This window comes from Sinocyclocheilus anshuiensis, unplaced genomic scaffold (assembly GCF_001515605.1).
Source record: "Sinocyclocheilus anshuiensis isolate Anshui unplaced genomic scaffold, SAMN03320099.WGS_v1.1 scaffold379, whole genome shotgun sequence".
Classification (NCBI taxonomy): domain Eukaryota; kingdom Metazoa; phylum Chordata; class Actinopteri; order Cypriniformes; family Cyprinidae; genus Sinocyclocheilus; species Sinocyclocheilus anshuiensis.
Genome location: NW_015552574.1, coordinates 725,103 through 743,826, shown reverse-complemented (window position 1 = coordinate 743,826; position 18,724 = coordinate 725,103). Strand labels below are relative to the sequence as shown.

Here is an 18,724-nt window from a genome sequence, read left to right as displayed (position 1 = left end):
AGTAAAATTTACTAGCAATTTCTGAGTGAAAATTATTTCTACACTTATTTTTGCAGTGATTTACTTTGAATCAATTATCACTTATGAGTGCTAGTGAATTTCACAAATAATTACAAAGAAAGGGCAAGTAACACGTTAAAGCTGCAGTCCGTAACTTTGTGTTCAAAATTTACAACATTTATATAATAAGCGAGTACACCATGAATCCATTTTCCAAACAGTGTTTTTGGCTTGTCCTGAATCACTACGGTACACCTATAATAAGTGTTTATATTCGGACTATTTAGACTGGTTCGGGTAGATACCGCTGCGGAGTAACACATACCTGCGTGATTTGCCATAGACATAAACAGAGAGAAGTAGCTCCGGCTACAATGTTCTTCCGCAAGACGCACACAGTTCTGTTTATTAACCGCTAGAGCGCCAAAAGTTACGGACTGCAGCTTTAAATAAACATTAAACCTTAAAGGTCCCCTGAAATGCTTAGAAACACGCAGCGTTACTCTATGTGTTGACGTCATTTTAACTGAAACAGGAAGACAGGGCGGGACATATCAAGCAGCCCCGCCCCTTTTTAAAATAGCCAATAGCGTTCGTTTATATCACAGCTTGGGCTAGAGCCGTTCAGAGCCATTGAGCTCCGTAAAGCCGCATTTGACAGGGTATGCCAGCCACAGTCTCATCCATATTGCTATAAAATATAGCATTCTGTGAAGAATTCAAATAGCTCCGATACATTTTGTGGTCTGCGCCGACTCGTGCATGTGATCCGCTCCGTGCTATCGTGTCTCTGGACCGGAGCAGAGTGTGTGTGCGCGTGACACAGCGCCAAACCAGACTTCTTTTTTTCCTCAATGGAAAGCATATTTACACTGTTTGAATTGTTCCCTGTCCCCTATATAGTGCACTACGTGCCATTCACTGTACAGAAAATACTAATTCTGTGGACAAGTGACCGATTTCAGCCGCGGCTTCAGCGTCTATTTTATAGTGTAGGGGGCGGGCACTTCGGTCGGATTCTAGAGAGCATTTGATTGGACAGAAAGTTTGATGAGAAGCTGAAGTACGATGTGACGTCAGAAAAATCGTTGCGCCGTTTTGGCGGAAGTGACGAACTGCAAGCTTTGAATGTTTATATCTTCTAACTGCGAATTTTGTCACTGTTTTGGAGCACACTGCCTTATAGATAACCTTAAGACTAACATATTGATACTAACACCCAAAAAACTTTAATTTTGATTTCTATGGGGACTTTAAAGTAAAATTAATATTTTCTTGTCAAACATACTAATAATCTTTGTTTTGCTTACAACTTAGAACATTTTTAAATTATATATATATTTTTTTGTTTTTGCTGATTTTTAATGACGTTTTTATGGCAAACACCACAGTTTGTGTAGTTATTTATCTATAATATTTTAGCCTAAACTGTGGTTACCATAGTATATTTCTCACTATCCAGAATAAAAAAAGAAACCTGTTCAAGCAACATACTGTACAAACATACTCATTCAGGCCTGTGCCGCATTGGATTATATTTCTGAGGAGATGATAAATTGTGCTTTATGGCCAGTGGGAAAGCAGTCATGCATACTTTGGTTTAGAGCACACATTCAGTGCATCAGTCAGGGAGTGCTGGAGAAACACCAAAAGCCTCAACAGAACGGCAGGCGTGGCACTCGCAATTCACAACGGGCCGTCGTGACACTGACTAAACACACATTTGTTTCTTTTTTGACATTTACATTTATTCAATGGGTGCACACATTCAAGTCGAGTCTCCCACAGTGAAGGTATTAAGTACACCTCGGCTTTAAGGATCTTTCTGTTGACTAAAGGCCAATGAACCCGCTCAACTGGTCACATATGAAAGGAGACCTGTGCAGTTCAACACAGCTCCTTCACACCAGCCCAAGAATAGTGATATTAACGTCCATAAAGAACTGTCTTCAATAGGAAAAAAAGAACTGCATACAACATTATGATGGTAAACGCTGTAAAGCCCATGAAATTAAAAACGGTTATACACATATACTATACACATTTAACATTTACAGTCTTTCATAATGGACCAAAAATATTGATGATTCATCCTGCACTACACAGATTTTTGTCCAAACATATACTCACTATTCATATATGTTTATACAGATGAGATCTCTCTCTTTACCTTTTTTCTAAGAGCACAAAATGTGACAAAAACAGTAAATTTCAGACATTTATTTCTGAAGACTTCTAAGAAATCTTACTAAAATGGGAGTATGACTTGTTTCTGTCAGCAAATAAAAAAAAAAAGGTAATTGTGACTTTGTTCTTTCAGGGATTAACTTAGAAGTCTCTAAAAATGAAGGGGAAATACCAGGAATAATGGCTGCTCCGCCCCTGTATACAAACAAACAAAAAAAAGACAAGCTATACATATCTACACAGATACATCTCTATCTAGAGAGATCTGAGCAACATCAAACAGATCACTACAAGATCAATGTCTTGGTCGAAGAGAAAAACTAAACGATGAAGGAAAGAATCAATATCAGGCATCTGTTGATAAGAAGAAGAAAAAACATTTTTCTCACATACTGGAACGCAATAATAATCTTAAATCAGTGTATTAATACAAACACTTTTCCGTTTTAAACTTCAGATATGCTTGTGTCAATTCAAGGTGATTTTGAAAACAGGCCTGTTTTAGAAATCCATTGGAATCCTGATTACAGCAGGACGAATCGTTGCGGGGACGCCCAAGGACAGACTAGCAATTTCGCTGCAAAACTGTGGTATGTCATTGTCCGCAAAAATGCATTTTTTTTCCCGCTTCCCGAGTTCAAGCATGTTGGATCTTGCCTTATTCTTAAAATACAATGTGTACGGCTCACTAAGAGACATGGGAAGAGATGAGAGGTTAAAAAAAATGTAGCAAAACCTGGCAAAGGTGTAAGAATCTTTTAATCTCCAAGGCACGCTTTGCCACGAATGACCTTCCATCGACAGCTCAACAGAGCCTTCGGCTTCAGGTCAAGTCGGCCCTGCATATCTTCATTGCCTTGGGACTTCCGAGCATGTTGAACAGGTCTTCAAATCTCGATGTTTCAGTGCCTTGTGGGTGCGTTGAGATCTCAAACACGCGACGGTCTCGTCACCCCTCAGTGCATTTCAGGGTGGATTTGGTTACCCAAAACAGAGCTCTTTCAAACGGACCTCCGTGACGTCAAGCCGAGCTGTCGGTTTAGGATCAGGAGAAAGATTGAGAGGGTGATGGAGGCTGGATCATGTTTCTTGAGGAACAAAGGAAGCTGTCCAGTTCAGCCAAGCGAAGGAAGAGATGTAGATAAGGGTAAACGGTCTCGCCGTCGACCTCTATCGTGTCCTTAAGATTGGGGTACGTTTGCACAGGGTATAACAGAAAAACAATGGACATTTACAAACACGTTGAGCTCCTGAAAGGGCCAAACCTTCAGTATTAAGTCACTTGTGAGGGCAGTTTTTCCAGTTGCCTTGATAGAAGGCTTTTGTAGATAAAAAGACTGATAAATGGCTGAAGGGTTGGTCTTGAAGATATGCTCTGAGGAAGAGATGTACATATCTGGTGACCCATGTAATGGATTTGTGAGTGAAGACTGACAATACTTTCAGCACATCGATGCCGGCACAAATATTCCCCATTTGCCATTAAAATAACACAACGGCAAGAGTAAAACAGGCTTCTATAGCAGAAAGCTTCCCACACCCAATGAACAGACATGAAAACTATTTTTCTTGCGACAGCAGAGCCACTCCTTTGTTAGTCCTTCAGATCGAAGCATATCCCTTCTTTCTTTTAAGCATATCTTTGCGAGAGTTTACAGAGCGAAGTCAGGCACTTATAAAGGGGTCCTATTATGCTTTTTCACTTTTTCAACTTTAGTTAGTCTGTAATGTTGCTGTTTGAGCATAAAAAAGATCTGCAAAGTTACAAAGCTCAAAGTCCACTTCAAAAGGAGACATTTTATTTAACAGAAATCACTTTTCAAAAACTACAACGAACGACTCGTTTGGACTACAACGCATATTTTCTGGGATTTGTGATATCACAAATATCGACGAATGGGACGAGACCTGGTTGAGCTGCACGTTGAAGGCAACGAGTGTTATCACTATGTCGGAGACACGCTAGCTTTCCCAAGGAAGATGAACTTAAGAGTGGTTACAATCGGCGCTTAAATGGCGCTCAAATTGATTTGATTTTGACACAATATTTACACTGAAGCTCGCAGGCGGCTATGGTAAGGGCGACCAGGCGCCGAGTGCTGCCAATCACAACACACACTGGCCCAGCTAACCAATCACAGCACATTTCGTATTTCAGAAGGCGGGCCTTCATTTGATACAGGAACTATTCGAGCCGTTCATGCCAGACTGGGGAGAGAGGTGTTGTAATAATGTAAAATATGTGAAAAATAATGTGTTTTTCGAACAACCTAGTCTGAGAGCCTGTTCTAGTACACCTCCAAAACAAAATCAAGACTTTGTAAAAGAGCATAATAGGACCCCTTTAATCAAAACCGATACTGATATACGATAAGGAAGCCTTTTGAAAGCCCGGAAGTATCATGCAGGAAAATCAACAGCCTAAAGAGCTAGCATAACAAATGAAGCTACATAAATGATGTTAGTCTATTAGCGAAACAAAAGATGCTATGCACTTACCGGGTCACTTCACCGCCACATCTCGATTTAATATGGAGATGGAATGCTAAAGAAAAAAGGAGGAAGTAATTACATCATGGACAGATTATAATATTGCATATATGGAGGAATAAATGAATGAAATAAACCACTAGGTTATGAAAGAATGGGGTGTAGTCACTATAGGTAAACACAGAAACAATGACTTGGCATAACTCAAATAAAACCTCACCAGTGACTGAAAACTCCACTTACTCTTATAGCATAAGGATACATAACACACACAAACTTTGGGTAAAAGTCTATTTTAATTAGCTTTAGCTATTTTTATTGATTCAATTCAGTATTCAATGAGATATAACTGCACTACCATTTGGGTTGGTAAGATTTTTTTTTCATGTTTTCAATGAACTTCATTCTGGCATTGCATTCTCAGCAAAGTATGACTTCAAATGAAATAAGGTAACTTCGAAGAAAGCACAAGTTTGGGGTGGTGCACACATGATGCCTAGGTGTCTAGGTAGGTGGTTCACAATGTTTTGGAACACAGCCAATGTTATTCACTTGCATATGATGTTGCACAAGCATTAAAAACCTGTTCATTACAAACAAATTACACATGTTATGTTCTTCTGGTAATGTAATTACAGAGTGAACAATATATTCTTGCAAAATAAATTTCTATTCAAAAAAACATATCTGAACAATTCATGCTATGATAAATAGGTCAAGCCCTCATAGCGTTAGTGAGACTTTATTGACAATGCACGACAGATAACAGAGCGAAAAGCAAGCAACAAGACCGACAGTTGTGCAAGACTGAAACTGCTGCAGAAATGCTCACAAGGGTAAGACAGTGAGACTTGTGTGGACATGACTGACATTCCAACGATATTCCTCAATGATCTCCGTTTAATTGTACTTCTGATTCCTTCATCGAGATACACGAGAGATTCGGATTAAAAGATAATTATATAGCAGGTAAATGTAGGTAATTATGTCATTTTTATTCACCTGAATAGAAAAGTCAATCAAAGAGACTGACAGATAGTCAATCTCAAATTAATGGTGAGAAAAGAGAAAAAGAAGAGATGTTCTTCACAAATATTTATGTTTATATACTTATTAAAATAGCAATTACAACTGGGGCAGGATAGACCTTCTTGCCCATGATAGACAAAAGTGGAAAGACTTCGTTGCTGCCCTATGCGCCTTGGGCGTTACGGGCAGTAAGTAAGTAGTAAGTACTTATAAGTACATACATATATATATATATATATATATATCTGTTGACAAAAACATGCAATCCACAGGTGGTCTAAGAGAAAATGCACTAAGGTTGTACGTTATCTATGAGAGACATCAGAAAACAAATGAAGGGGAGTTGGCCTTCACTCCCTCCCAGGATGCATTTGCCACAGATGAAAAACTCGAATTGCAACTTCCAGTTAAAGATCCGATACATTTTGGTAGTAAAACTCTTTACATCTTTACACAAACTTTGCATTTCAGAAATTGAAACGCATCTAAAAATTGACAAAGAAATGCAATGTACTACCTACACCTGGGTGGTTTTTCACGCAGAGTGTGTGAAAAGATAATTATATAGCAGGTAAATGTAGGTAATTATGTCATTTTTATTCACCTGAATAGAAAAGTCAATCAAAGAGACTGACAGATAGTCAATCTCAAATTAATGGTGAGAAAAGAGAAAAAGAAGAGATGTTCTTCACAAATATTTATGTTTATATACTTATTAAAATAGCAATTACAACTGGGGCAGGATAGACCTTCTTGCCCATGATAGACAAAAGTGGAAAGACTTCGTTGCTGCCCTATGCGCCTTGGGCGTTACGGGCAGTAAGTAAGTAGTAAGTACTTATAAGTACATACATATATATATATATATATATATATCTGTTGACAAAAACATGCAATCCACAGGTGGTCTAAGAGAAAATGCACTAAGGTTGTACGTTATCTATGAGAGACATCAGAAAACAAATGAAGGGGAGTTGGCCTTCACTCCCTCCCAGGATGCATTTGCCACAGATGAAAAACTCGAATTGCAACTTCCAGTTAAAGATCCGATACATTTTGGTAGTAAAACTCTTTACATCTTTACACAAACTTTGCATTTCAGAAATTGAAACGCATCTAAAAATTGACAAAGAAATGCAATGTACTACCTACACCTGGGTGGTTTTGCACGCAGTGTGTGTGTGTGTGTGTGTGTGTGTTTGTATTTCTGCGAGTCGTGCTAGTCAAAGAAATGCAATGTACTACCTACACCTGGGTGGTTTTGCACGCAGTGTGTGTGTGTGTGTGTGTTTGTATTTCTGCGAGTCGTGCTAGTTCTTATCAAATAAACATCTCTCTGTTAGACTAATCAGTTGCATTTGCATATGATATCCCTCAAAGCTTAGTTTTGCATTTCCAGTATTTCCTGTCCTTTCCATTGGCTGCTATTTAATCCATTTAGGTAGGAACACAAGCTTTCTATGAAATTATCAGTATGATAGGAAGCTCTTCTTGTAGTGATTAGAAGTTTGTCTAAACAAGACAGATTTTTCCATGTACTATCATCTGTCTGCTAAAATCAATGTCAAACTTTTTCTAGATTAAATTTAAAAAACATTGTCCTCTAGTTTCTTTATCATCTCAGCACAAGATAGAATTGTAAGCTGCTGTCTGCTTTCAGAGTCAAGCGTAGAAGGATTGGGTGTGGAAGGCTTGGCAAACAGACCTCATGGAATACTTGGCGGTAAAACATTTGAAGAAGGGAAGAGAAGAGACAACCATTGATTTTAGAGCAACAAGGCAATAAAACATCCATAGAGCAACAGTAAACCAAAAAATGAAAATTCTGTCATTATTTAGCTCGATGTTATTCCAAACATTCCGAATACGCTGTTGTGGAACACAAAAGATCAAAGATATCAGAACTTTCAGATATGGAATATGCGAGTCATACAAGTCAACTACTTTTAGTTTTTTTCCTGTTTGGGTTTGAAACAGATTTTGGAACAACATGTGACTGAGTAAATAATGACCGATTTTTCAGTTTCATGTTAACTATTCCATTAACAGCCCATACTACAGTTTAGTGCAGCATATTAGACCGATTTCTGTAGGATCATGTGAAGACTAGAGTAATGATGCTGAAAATTCAGCTTTGAGTCACAGGAATAAATTACATTTTTAAATATATTCAAATAGAAAACAGTTATTTTAAACTAAAATAATATTTTTACAATATTACTGTTTTTACTGTATTTTTCTTAAATAAATGCAGCTTTGATGAACATAAGAGAAAAATCTTACCCACCCCAAACGTTCGAATTATACTTATGAATAAGTGCGATTACATTATCAATTAAAAGTGCTTAACAATTCTGAGTTAAATACCACAGACATAACTGAACAATATTTCCACATGATTAGCACTGTATCATCACACTAACACCACTAGCTATAAAAGACTGGAGTTACGAAAGAACAATAATCACTTCATTTCATTTTAAACTGCCCCTTTGGCAAATCAGTGTGACTGGAATGGAATCATGAAGTGGCAGAATGCATCATATCACTGACAGCGTTTGAGGCTTAATGGTGAAAATCATTTCAAATCAAACCTACATTTATATGCACTGGATTCATGAATGTGACGGGAGGGTAGAAGAATGAATTTTAGACTCACTCTGTGCTTGACTTTTTCTTGCGCTTTATAATACAAGCGATGATGATCACGGCCACAAGCACGCCAATTACAATCCCAGCAATGGCTCCACCAGACAGGCCCTCGTCTACCGCACCAACCTCTGCAAAACAGAAGGTGTTTAGATTATTATAGACCAAACATACACATACACATACACATACACATACACATACACACACACAACAAATGAAAATCAAATACTGTATCTAAACACATAAACAGGGCCTAAAACTATCATTCTGCAACATCTGCCAGTGGCCGGTGACTTGAGAAAATTCGCTGGCCATAAATCATTTTTACCACCCCATGAAATTGTGTGTGCATTATTTTAAGAAAACAGGCCAAACAAATTGGGGAAACTAATTGCAGTTTTTATTATTATCATTATTATTATTATTATTATTTTAACCAAATTAAAAGAATTAAACAAATCAATAAATAAATATAATTATAATACCTTATGAACTGTAAAGTATTTCAAAATAATCATTTACATTTACAAATTATTATTTCTAATAAAAATAATAATTTACATTTACATAAATTATTATTTTTAATATCATTAAAAAATATTATTATTAATAATTATTATGATTATTGATATTAAATAAACATTTTACTTAATATTCACTCTAAATAAAACAGTTCATTTTGTCATTGAAATAATCATAGATTTTTGCACGAATAATTCTGTTGATCTGGCACACTATAAGCCACTATTCTCAAATTGGACAAATATTGGCCGATTAATCGGTTTGGCTGACATATATCGGTCTAAATTTGGATATGAATTACCACTCAAAATTGAGATTAATCAGTAGGCACACTTAGTGGCCTATGCCAATAATGCCATAATCGCTAAACACTAGATAAATACTACTTATATAATATTAAAATAATAAATGCAATATGTAATAATATTATATTAACAATTTATAATCTCATATAATTAAATTATTATAATATAATAGGATGTAAATTAACTTGAAACATAAATATTAACTTATTATTTAACTAATAAGTCTTGCCAATATATCAGTATTTGAATTACAAAAATTATATACCGATAATACCTATACCGATACTCTTAAAATGCCAAGATGTGGATTTTACGTTTTGTGAGCTGAGAATGGGAATGAATTCTTGGACTGCCACGTTTACCTGTGACTGCGAGTGTGTGTGTCGTTCTTTTCGTCATTCCTGTGATAGGGTTGAATGCCTCGCAGGTGTACGTGCCACTGTCCGTGACTCTGGCCTTGTCAATAATAATGTCTGCCCGGCTGTCGTTCATTGCTGTACCATTGAGCTTCCATGAAAATATACTGGGAGGAAAAGAGTCTGCAAGGCATTTTAATTCTGCAGGTTCTTCAAACTTCACCACATTCTTCCCTTTAACATTCACACTTTCTGGACCATCTGAGGGACGTCAGAGAGATTGGCTCAGTTAGGAAGGTTACATTTACATCAGAGTAATGCAAACAAACAGTCGGAAACAATACAAGCAGAAAGGAAACCACCACCATTTGCAAACAAGATAATGTTTAGTCTAATGTTTAGACAAGACAACAAAAGAGAAGTGATGCATGAATCACCGTGTTCTAAGCAGACATGACATATGTCTCTGTCCTCCAAAGTGAAATGCTGCCCAAAGTGACAAAGTCTTAGCCAATCAGAACATGCTTAATTTTCAGCAATGGATAAAACAGGTGGATTTCTGATCAATGAGAATTTCAGTGACACAATGCTCAATCTTAATGGAGTTGTAAATCTTGTAAAAATTATTATCTAAAATGTAAATAAAATTACATTTATTTCATATAAAATTAAATACCTTGTTTAGTACAAAAGTCAAAAAATTATATGGACATTAAATGTAAGTTTTAAACTTGTAGTTTTAACATCACGTTTGGTTGGGTCACAGTGGATGTTAATTATTGTTACGTAAAACCCTTTCTTAAGTTGATTGCTGTATTCAATTCAATGCAACAGTTTGTATAAGAATAGATGTATGAGCATTCACGGTGAAGAGCATCTCACATAAACAGTATTTCAATGAATCTCTCCTCTCTTGGAAACTTACAGTTGATCACCATCACATAGGTGCTTTCGTCTTTGTTGACTTTGTTCTTCAGCTGGCACTTGTAGTTGCCAGCATCCTCTTTGACAACTTTAACGATGGTCAGAGTTTTCTTGTCAGCTGAGAGAATTATACGGTCACTAGAAGTCACAGGTTTGCTGTCCTTTAGCCATTCCATGCTTTCGGCTTTACCAGCAGCTGCCGAGCAGGTGATGTTGACCGTGCTGTTGCCAGCGATGAGAAGTGATGAGGAGCTGGAGATATTTGTTCCAGATAAGGCCTCTAGCAGAACACAACAGAAGAGGAGGCAAGTAATAAGTGGTGCTTTCAGAATATGGACCCTCATTACAAGGTGAAAAAAAAGAGTTCAAAAGTTCACCAAGGCTGCATTTATTTGACTAAAAATACAGCAAAAGAGTAATACTGAGATATATTATTATAAATTAAAATAACTGTGTGCTTTTTGAATGTTTTAAAATGTAATTAATTCCTGTGATGCAAAGCTGAATTTTCAGCATCATTACGCTAGTCTCCAGCGTCACATGATCCTTCAGAAATCATTCTAATATGTGACCCTGGACCACAAAACCAGTCATAAGGGTCAATTTTTTGAAATTGAGATTTATACATCATCTGAAAGCTGAATAAATAAGCTTTCCATTGATGTATGGTTTGTTATGAAACAAACAATATTTGGCCGAGATACAACTATTTGAAAATCTGGAATCTGAGGGTGCAAAAAAATCTAAATACTGAGAAAATCGCCTTTAAAGTTGTCCAAATGAAGTCCTTAGCAATGCATATTACTAATCAAAAATTAAGTTTTTATATATTTACGGTAGGAAATTTACAAAATATATTCATGGAACATGATCTTTACTTAATATCCTAATGATTTTTGGCATAAAAGAAAAATCGATAATTTTGACCCATACAATGTTTTTTTGGCTATAATATACCCAAGCGACTTAAGACTGGTTTTGTGGTCCAGGGTCACATATGCTGGTCTGTTACTCAAGAAACACTTCATATTGTTTTTATAAAAACAGATGTTCTGCTTAATATTTTTGTGGGAAACCTTTGATGAATAGAAAAATCAAAAGAACAGCATTGGTTTGAAATAGAAATCTTTTACTGTCACTTTTGATCAATTTAATTAATCCACGCTGAATAAAAGTATCAATTTCTTTCAAAAGAGAGGAAAAAAAAAACATACTGACCATGAACTTTTGAATAGTACTATAAACGGCACACAACTGGGATTGGTCATTTTAAATTTCGTTTAGATGGTGGCTTTCTGTCTAAGTGGGTGAGTCTTGCTTAAAAAAAAGGCGCAAAGACAATCCTGGCCAGGATTTCTACATTACCTTTGCTTTGCCATTGTTTTCAGACCTGCTGAAGTTAATGACTGTAAAGTAGTTTGACCAATAGCATGCAAGCATTCTACAAAATCGACCAATCGTGGCCTGCGAGAAGGCGGGATCTACAGAGAACATTGCAAATATGCGCACATAATGTATGAGCACTGTGGAGAGCACGTCAGTAACAATAAAAGGATAAAAAAAAGGACACAGACATTTTAGGCAATTTAGAAATCCCGGCCAGGACGTGTGTGCAAAAAAACAAGACCTATGGTCACCTTACAATCTGGCCGCGTGAAATAATCTCTCAAGGGGTTTTCTCAACAAAATCTCTAATAACAGCATTTACTTTTGACCATCGCCTTGTTTGTTCAGACATCATTACTGTGGAATGTACCAGTCTGATTCAGACTCATTGCATTCACCAAATACCTGCAACTCCTCCTTCATCACATTTTGTCTTCCTCCTCACTGCTTGTGTTTTTAGTTTCGGGTAAGACGCATATCAAACAGCTGCAAATTAACTCTCTTAAATCATCTAGAAAAAATGAATTTGAGAAATGCATTCGTAACCAAAAAGCGTTTTTCATATTTGATCTCGTTAAATCTGTTTTGCATGAATAGTTTACATTAAAATTGATACAAAATCAACGGCACAAAAAAACGCATTACAGTTAGAACTTTAAGATCAACCCATGCACTGACAGATCACTCCGGTATTCTGTGAGTGAAACCTTAGCCAAGCGGTACCTGCCCAAACTGTATGTGACGTCAGACAGTTTGTATTCTGCTTTCTTTAGTGTGCGGGTTTCACACACGTGGAAACACCTCAGGGGAAGGCACTGTTCTTTACAAAAGCCACAGAGCCTGAGACCACAGGTTCAGAAGCCATGTACCCTCAATCAAAGAAAGCAGAACATTCCTGAATCTTCTACCCGCTAACATGAGCCGAGGCAGACCTCAGAGCAAAGCAGACGAACAGGTTCATCTTTTAAAAGCATTTGTAAGCCAGGTAGCCATTTTGAATAATAACAAATAGACAAACAGCTGTTGCTAGGTAATATAAAAAAAGTATAGTTCACCCACAAATGACAATTCTGTCATAATGTCATTCCAACCTTGTATGACTTTCTTTTTTTCAGTGTAACAAAGGACAAATTCTGAAGAGGTACAGTACCAGCTGATTTTTTTTTTTTTTTACATGCAATTACAATGAATGGGGGCCTGAAGATTTCTACCTTTTCAAATAATGAAAATGTATCTTCAAAATATAATAAAAGCAGTTCACATGACTTATACACTATATTCTAAATCTTCTGAAGCCATACAATTGCTTTGTGAGAAACATCATTTAAACTGGGTTTGTGAATCAGATCAATTAATAAATTGGAAAAGGACCATTAAACACACTAAGAAGAGCTGTTAGAAATGTCAAGATTTTTTTGTGAGTCTCAGCTTAAATTTCCATCTGTTCCTCACTTAAAGTTATCGTAGGATTTCGGAAGATATATGAATGAAATGTAGTGCATGAGTCTTATTTTTATGCTGTCTTTGTGTCCTTTTTGAAGTTTGAAAGCCTCAGTTCCCACTCGTTGTAATTGCAATGGAGAAGTGCAACCAGCAGCAATTCACCTTTTGTGTTCCAGGGAAGAAAGTCATGCGAGACTGGGATAACATGAGTAAATAATGACTTCGAATTACCATTTCTAGGTAAACTAACCCTTCAACATTTAACAGAGATCTCAAATCTCATTTCAGTTTCGTTTCCATTCTTTTCAAGGCAAATATACTTGTTCCTCTTCCAGAGTACTTAAATTTTTTAATCCTCATCTCACTTCTTGGCAATGAAGTCACCATGGTAAAGCGTGTCTATCTCTGTACTGCTCCACTGCTAATCAAAAGATTTAAACGGATGTCTTTACTTGCACTCTTAAAAACAATGGTGGTAACTTAAGGGCCTCTCAATAGGCTTTTCTAAAATAAGAATATCCATATACAAATAAGCATATTCAAATACAAAATACGCAAGAACATCATAGCTTTCTTATTGGAAGAACCAATTCTTTAGTGGACTGTAGGCTATTTATTTGCATTTACTCAGACTGCTGTAATAGTAGTACTAGAGAAACAATGCACAATTGATGAAACTTCCGTTTGTATTCAAAGCATCTGTACATGACTTTAGGTTTCTGACTTACCCAGAACAGACACCACAGCAACCTGCGAGGAAACGTAGCGGTTGGTCTTTGCATTGTAGGCCACACAGCTATAGTTCCCACTGTGTTTTTCCTCTACATTGGTGAGGGTAATGGCTGTGGTCTTCTGAGGCATCTCCTCCCCACTAAACATCCACTGGAGCTGAGCGGGAGGGTCAGACTGGGCTGAGCATGCGAGGGTTAAGTTAGAACCTTTCTTGAGGAATGAATCTGTTGGAGTTTGTGTCATGACGACTTTCTCTGGACCATCTAGACAGACATGGGAGAAAGAGACGATATCAGGCAAAGGTTTATTAAAGTGCTTGCAATGCAGCTATGTTTTATGGATTTTTGCAAAATTTATCCCAATCCTTTTTTTTAGGAAATACAATTCTAGTCTTTGACAACAAAGGCTTAACAAGAAATACAAGAATACAAGTTTTTACTAGAAGAAAAACATCAAACGTTGTGCCATGTTACACCATTTCACATACTCCATTTTAACAAGATATTGTAAATGATATCTATAAATGAAGAGGATGTATTTTGAGTATCTGGATGTGGTTATAGTTCAAATTCAGGCCAATGAATCTCATTGCAACTCAAAACAATGTTTTTAGAAAGCACTGATAGTCTAAGACTCAAGAGATTCTGCTGCAATGCATTTACTTTATGACCACACCATGCACTTCAAAAAGATTCGATCTGTAAATGCACACATGCACAAACTCTATTTTAAAACGGTCATCCTGCTGTTCACAGGCTCATTCACAACCCTATTTTATCTAAGCTCAGCCTGCATTTTTTCCTGCACCTGCAGCAGAACCTGCCTGAACTAGAAAGTCTCTTCTGATCTCTGCTGTCATGTGTGCTTTCTAGTGCACACCATCTGCAAAGACAAAGAGTGCAGATAGTAAAAACGAGACAATCTCAACTTATCTCCGCTAACACCAGTGCTGCTGTGGTAAATTTGCAACTTTACTGCGAGCACTTGTATGCAAACAATTGTGTGAAATTATGTGAATCACAAACTTTGTTGTAAAATCATGAAAAAGGCACCAATAAACTACTGAATTCAGATGATAGCTGAGGACCAGACTGAAATTTAAGTCACTTTTAATTGATATTATTCCTCTATGCTAAATCTTACATTTAGCCCATATTCACACCAACAAAAGAGTACATTGTATTCATGCTACTACAAATGACACTCTGGACAATAACATTTTCTAGGCACAAAAGGGAAGACTTTCAGTTAAAAACAACGTAAATGGTGACTGTTCCTCACACAAAGCCATTGAATGGCTTTAAACTGTTTGTAATATAGTGCAGATGTTGTATGCACCCCTCATGGTGCTTTTTTCTCTAGACCTATCTCTAGCTTGAAAGACATGGTCACTATGAACTGTCACTCCATAGAAAGTATTGCCTAAACGAAAAAGGTTACATCATATGGGCTTGGAACAACATAAGCATGAGTAATCAATGACAACTTTTTGGCTGAACTGTTCCTTTAAGGCATTTGTGTATTTGTCTTAGACTAAGCCTGTGTGGGTGTGATCAGGTACGTACAGCTCACAGTGAGATTGAAGGGAGCGCTTCTCCCTGACTCCAGTGCATTTTCTGCAATGCAGAGGATGGGTCCTCGCAGATCTGTACGACGAACTTCAGCGATAGTTAGCTCATCGCCGACTGCATTTAGTTTCATATGTGTGCCATCCACCACCAAAGGGACTGAACCGTTCAGCCACTTGTAAGTAAAGGAGCCTTTGGCAGAGCAGGAAAGAACCACAGTGCTGTTGAACTCTACAGCTTCAGGTAGATTGGACGAAATCTTGACGTCAGTTACAGGTTCTGGAGAAAAGAGAAGAAAACCATGGATTGGGTTCATTCAGAAACATCTTTGCTGTTACTTTAACTTTCCCAGGGAACGAAACCTAAGAGAAACCTAAGGTTAAGTGCCTTGCTGAAGGCCATAATTGTGACAGGTCATGACTTGCTTTTTGGGCGATCCAACCAACAACCTCTGGATAACCAACCCTGAGATTTGACAACATACTGTACATCTTACATCAAGAAAGCCTCCTAGACCGATCTAAAATCTCTGTAAATGCTTGATTTCCAGTCAATGGATGAATGTCTTTCAAATGAATCATATTGCAATACGTTTAAAGCAAGTCACAGAATGAGTCATCACTATTATCCATTTGGGTAGATTCAATCATATCATTCATCGTTCTCTAAAACCAAATGCAAATTGCATATTACCTGAAATTAACCCACTGTTCAGCTGTGAAATTAACTGTTTTTGTGATTCAGTGCAACACAAGAACTGCTATAAAGTTTACTTTTTGTATCCAACTAATACTTTTAACAAATTTGTGCAGGACTTGAACCTTCAACCTTTCATTCATCTTAAGACCTTCACCAACATGGTTTCTAGTCTGTAACGATACAGTATACCTGAAGATTGCACTGGATAGTCAATACTTACCAAGAACCGCAAGATCAATCTGTCCGGACAGTTGCTGTCCTTTGGTAGTGACTATATTGAGAATATATTCCCCTTCATCCTCCTTCACCAGCGGCCCGAGCTGAAGCTCACACGTCGTGTTATTGTAGACGATTCTGCTGGCGTATTTCTCATCAATGTTAACGGTGTTCATTAATATGACACTTGTAATTATCGGTGCAATTACTGGATCTTTGTTGAAATTCCATGTTACGGTTAGAAAATCCTGTGTTGAGGTGATTGTTGTCTTGAAGGTCACATTTTTACCTGGTTCAATAAGGTAAGGAGAAATCGAGATTAAAACACCCCTGCTAAGTTCTTAGAAATGTATCTAATATTTTATGAATAACTTCATACATTTTAATGAATATTTTGATTTAATTAATAAATGGTGGTGCAACCATCAACTGAAATTATACTCAAATACTGTCCTTGCACCTTGAATACATGCCAGTACACACACAACAGGTTTTCTTGTCACGTGGCAACAAAATGGCTTAGTTATGCCACACTGAATTCGATTTGGCAGACATTTTTTAAGTAATAATAATTAAAATAAATAATATATTGTGGCAAACTTCTAAACTACCAAATTATTGACAACACTTCCTTTTTTTTCAAGATTTCCATACATTTTTAAAATGAACAAATAATAGAAAACAAAAACACACCGAACCATGGATAAACCATACATCGACTCACCGATAACGCCGTTCGTTTTGGCGTTGAGAAGCGGGCTGCCCTCGGAACAGCATCCTATAAGAGGAATGATTTTCAGTCAGGACACTTAAGATGAACTTGCGCATAGAAATTAAACTATTTCAATTAGAAATTAAACTAAATTACACATCATGTCATGATCTAGGCTACTGTTTAAAAGCTTTCAATGATTTTTAGATACCAAATTTAGGTTTTTGACCTTTTAAAATAAAAAAGACTACATGTGCTAAGTGACATTTTTGTCTTTCATTTTTTGTTTTTAACTTACCAAGAGCGGCCAAAATGAGCAAAGGCAGCCTAAAGTTACAGAAATCCATATGGAGAGATGTGAGTCCCTGGAGCGACAGACAGGAATGCGAGACGGTGTGACTTCTCTGTAAGAACTTGAGAAAGTTAACGCGACACACCCCAACCAGTTTATCTGAAAACCCGCCCCGTTCAACCTGTACTCTTCCGATGTCATCATTTACCGTTCTTCATTAAGGGGAAACATTGCCCCCTAGACTTCATTTGTCATTTGCATTTTGTTTCTTACCATATAAAAAGCACACAGCATGTTGCATATTTGCATAGAATACTTAATCAGAGAACATAAACAAACTGTCAGTATAAATAATAACTTTTTTTTTTTTAATTACTAAATAAGCATTAAATACAAAAGTAAAGTAGGCACAAGATCAGGCTGTTGTATTAACACTGCAATATATGCACATAAAAATAAAACATGAATAATACAAAGAGAGAGAGAGAGAGAGAGAGATTACCTCTGTGAGTCTGTGCGTCTCTCAACGTGTTCGGCAGCAATGTCTCTAGTGATTAGGGGTGACCATGGAATAGTCGAAGATTCGATGCTTCGATAGGAGGAGCCTGATTCGACAACCAATCTCACAGTCGAATATTCGCAGAGGTGTTATGAAACGAGGACCATGCCATTTTGGCTATATGGGGGTTCACATGTCTGATTTTACATAGAACTACCGGTTTTCTCCCAATAAGTTAATACACAGGCAATTAAGATAATGCTGTAAATAAAAATATGAAAAGAAAGAAGCTTTAAATAAATATTTAAACGTGCCTTAAAAAAAAAATTTAAGTTTCACTTTCTATGATCCGTGACAGACAGAGGAGCGGCAGGCAGGGATTTAAATCTCAATTAGACTAATTAGACTCAAATTGACACAGAGTGAAAGACTGGATTTTTTTCGATCAGATCAGGTACAGTACAAGTGATTTCAAAACATTTCAGCCGGTTTATATATATCGTGTATATATTATTTATTATTTAACGCGCAGCCACGTTCATGCAGGGCCGTAGCTGGGGTTTGCGGGGCCCCAGTGCAGGTTGTACCAGTGGGCCCTGTTTGAAATGGTTTAATTTGTATGTTCGTTCTATATATTTATTTGTGCTATTTACACAATGTTTACGTTTTTTTCAATTTTGTAGGTGCCCGGGTACAGAAACCAAATAATCAA

General features: G+C 37.0%; 1 protein-coding gene across 1 annotated transcript; it reads right to left on the bottom strand.

Moving 5' to 3' along the window:
* Positions 1-2,914: 2,914 nt before the first annotated feature.
* On the bottom strand, positions 2,915-17,620 carry LOC107665174 (carcinoembryonic antigen-related cell adhesion molecule 5-like). The gene is made up of 10 exons (XM_016455954.1): positions 17,520-17,620; positions 17,234-17,287; positions 16,514-16,798; positions 15,592-15,873; positions 14,023-14,289; positions 10,467-10,745; positions 9,548-9,802; positions 8,366-8,486; positions 4,687-4,732; positions 2,915-3,562 (listed from the first exon to the last, which is right to left on the bottom strand). The coding sequence occupies exons 1-9, from the start codon at positions 17,566-17,568 to the stop codon at positions 4,714-4,716; spliced, it is 1,611 nt and encodes a 536-aa protein (XP_016311440.1). The 5' UTR covers positions 17,569-17,620; the 3' UTR covers positions 2,915-3,562; positions 4,687-4,713.
* Between the last annotated feature and the right edge of the window lie 1,104 nt (positions 17,621-18,724).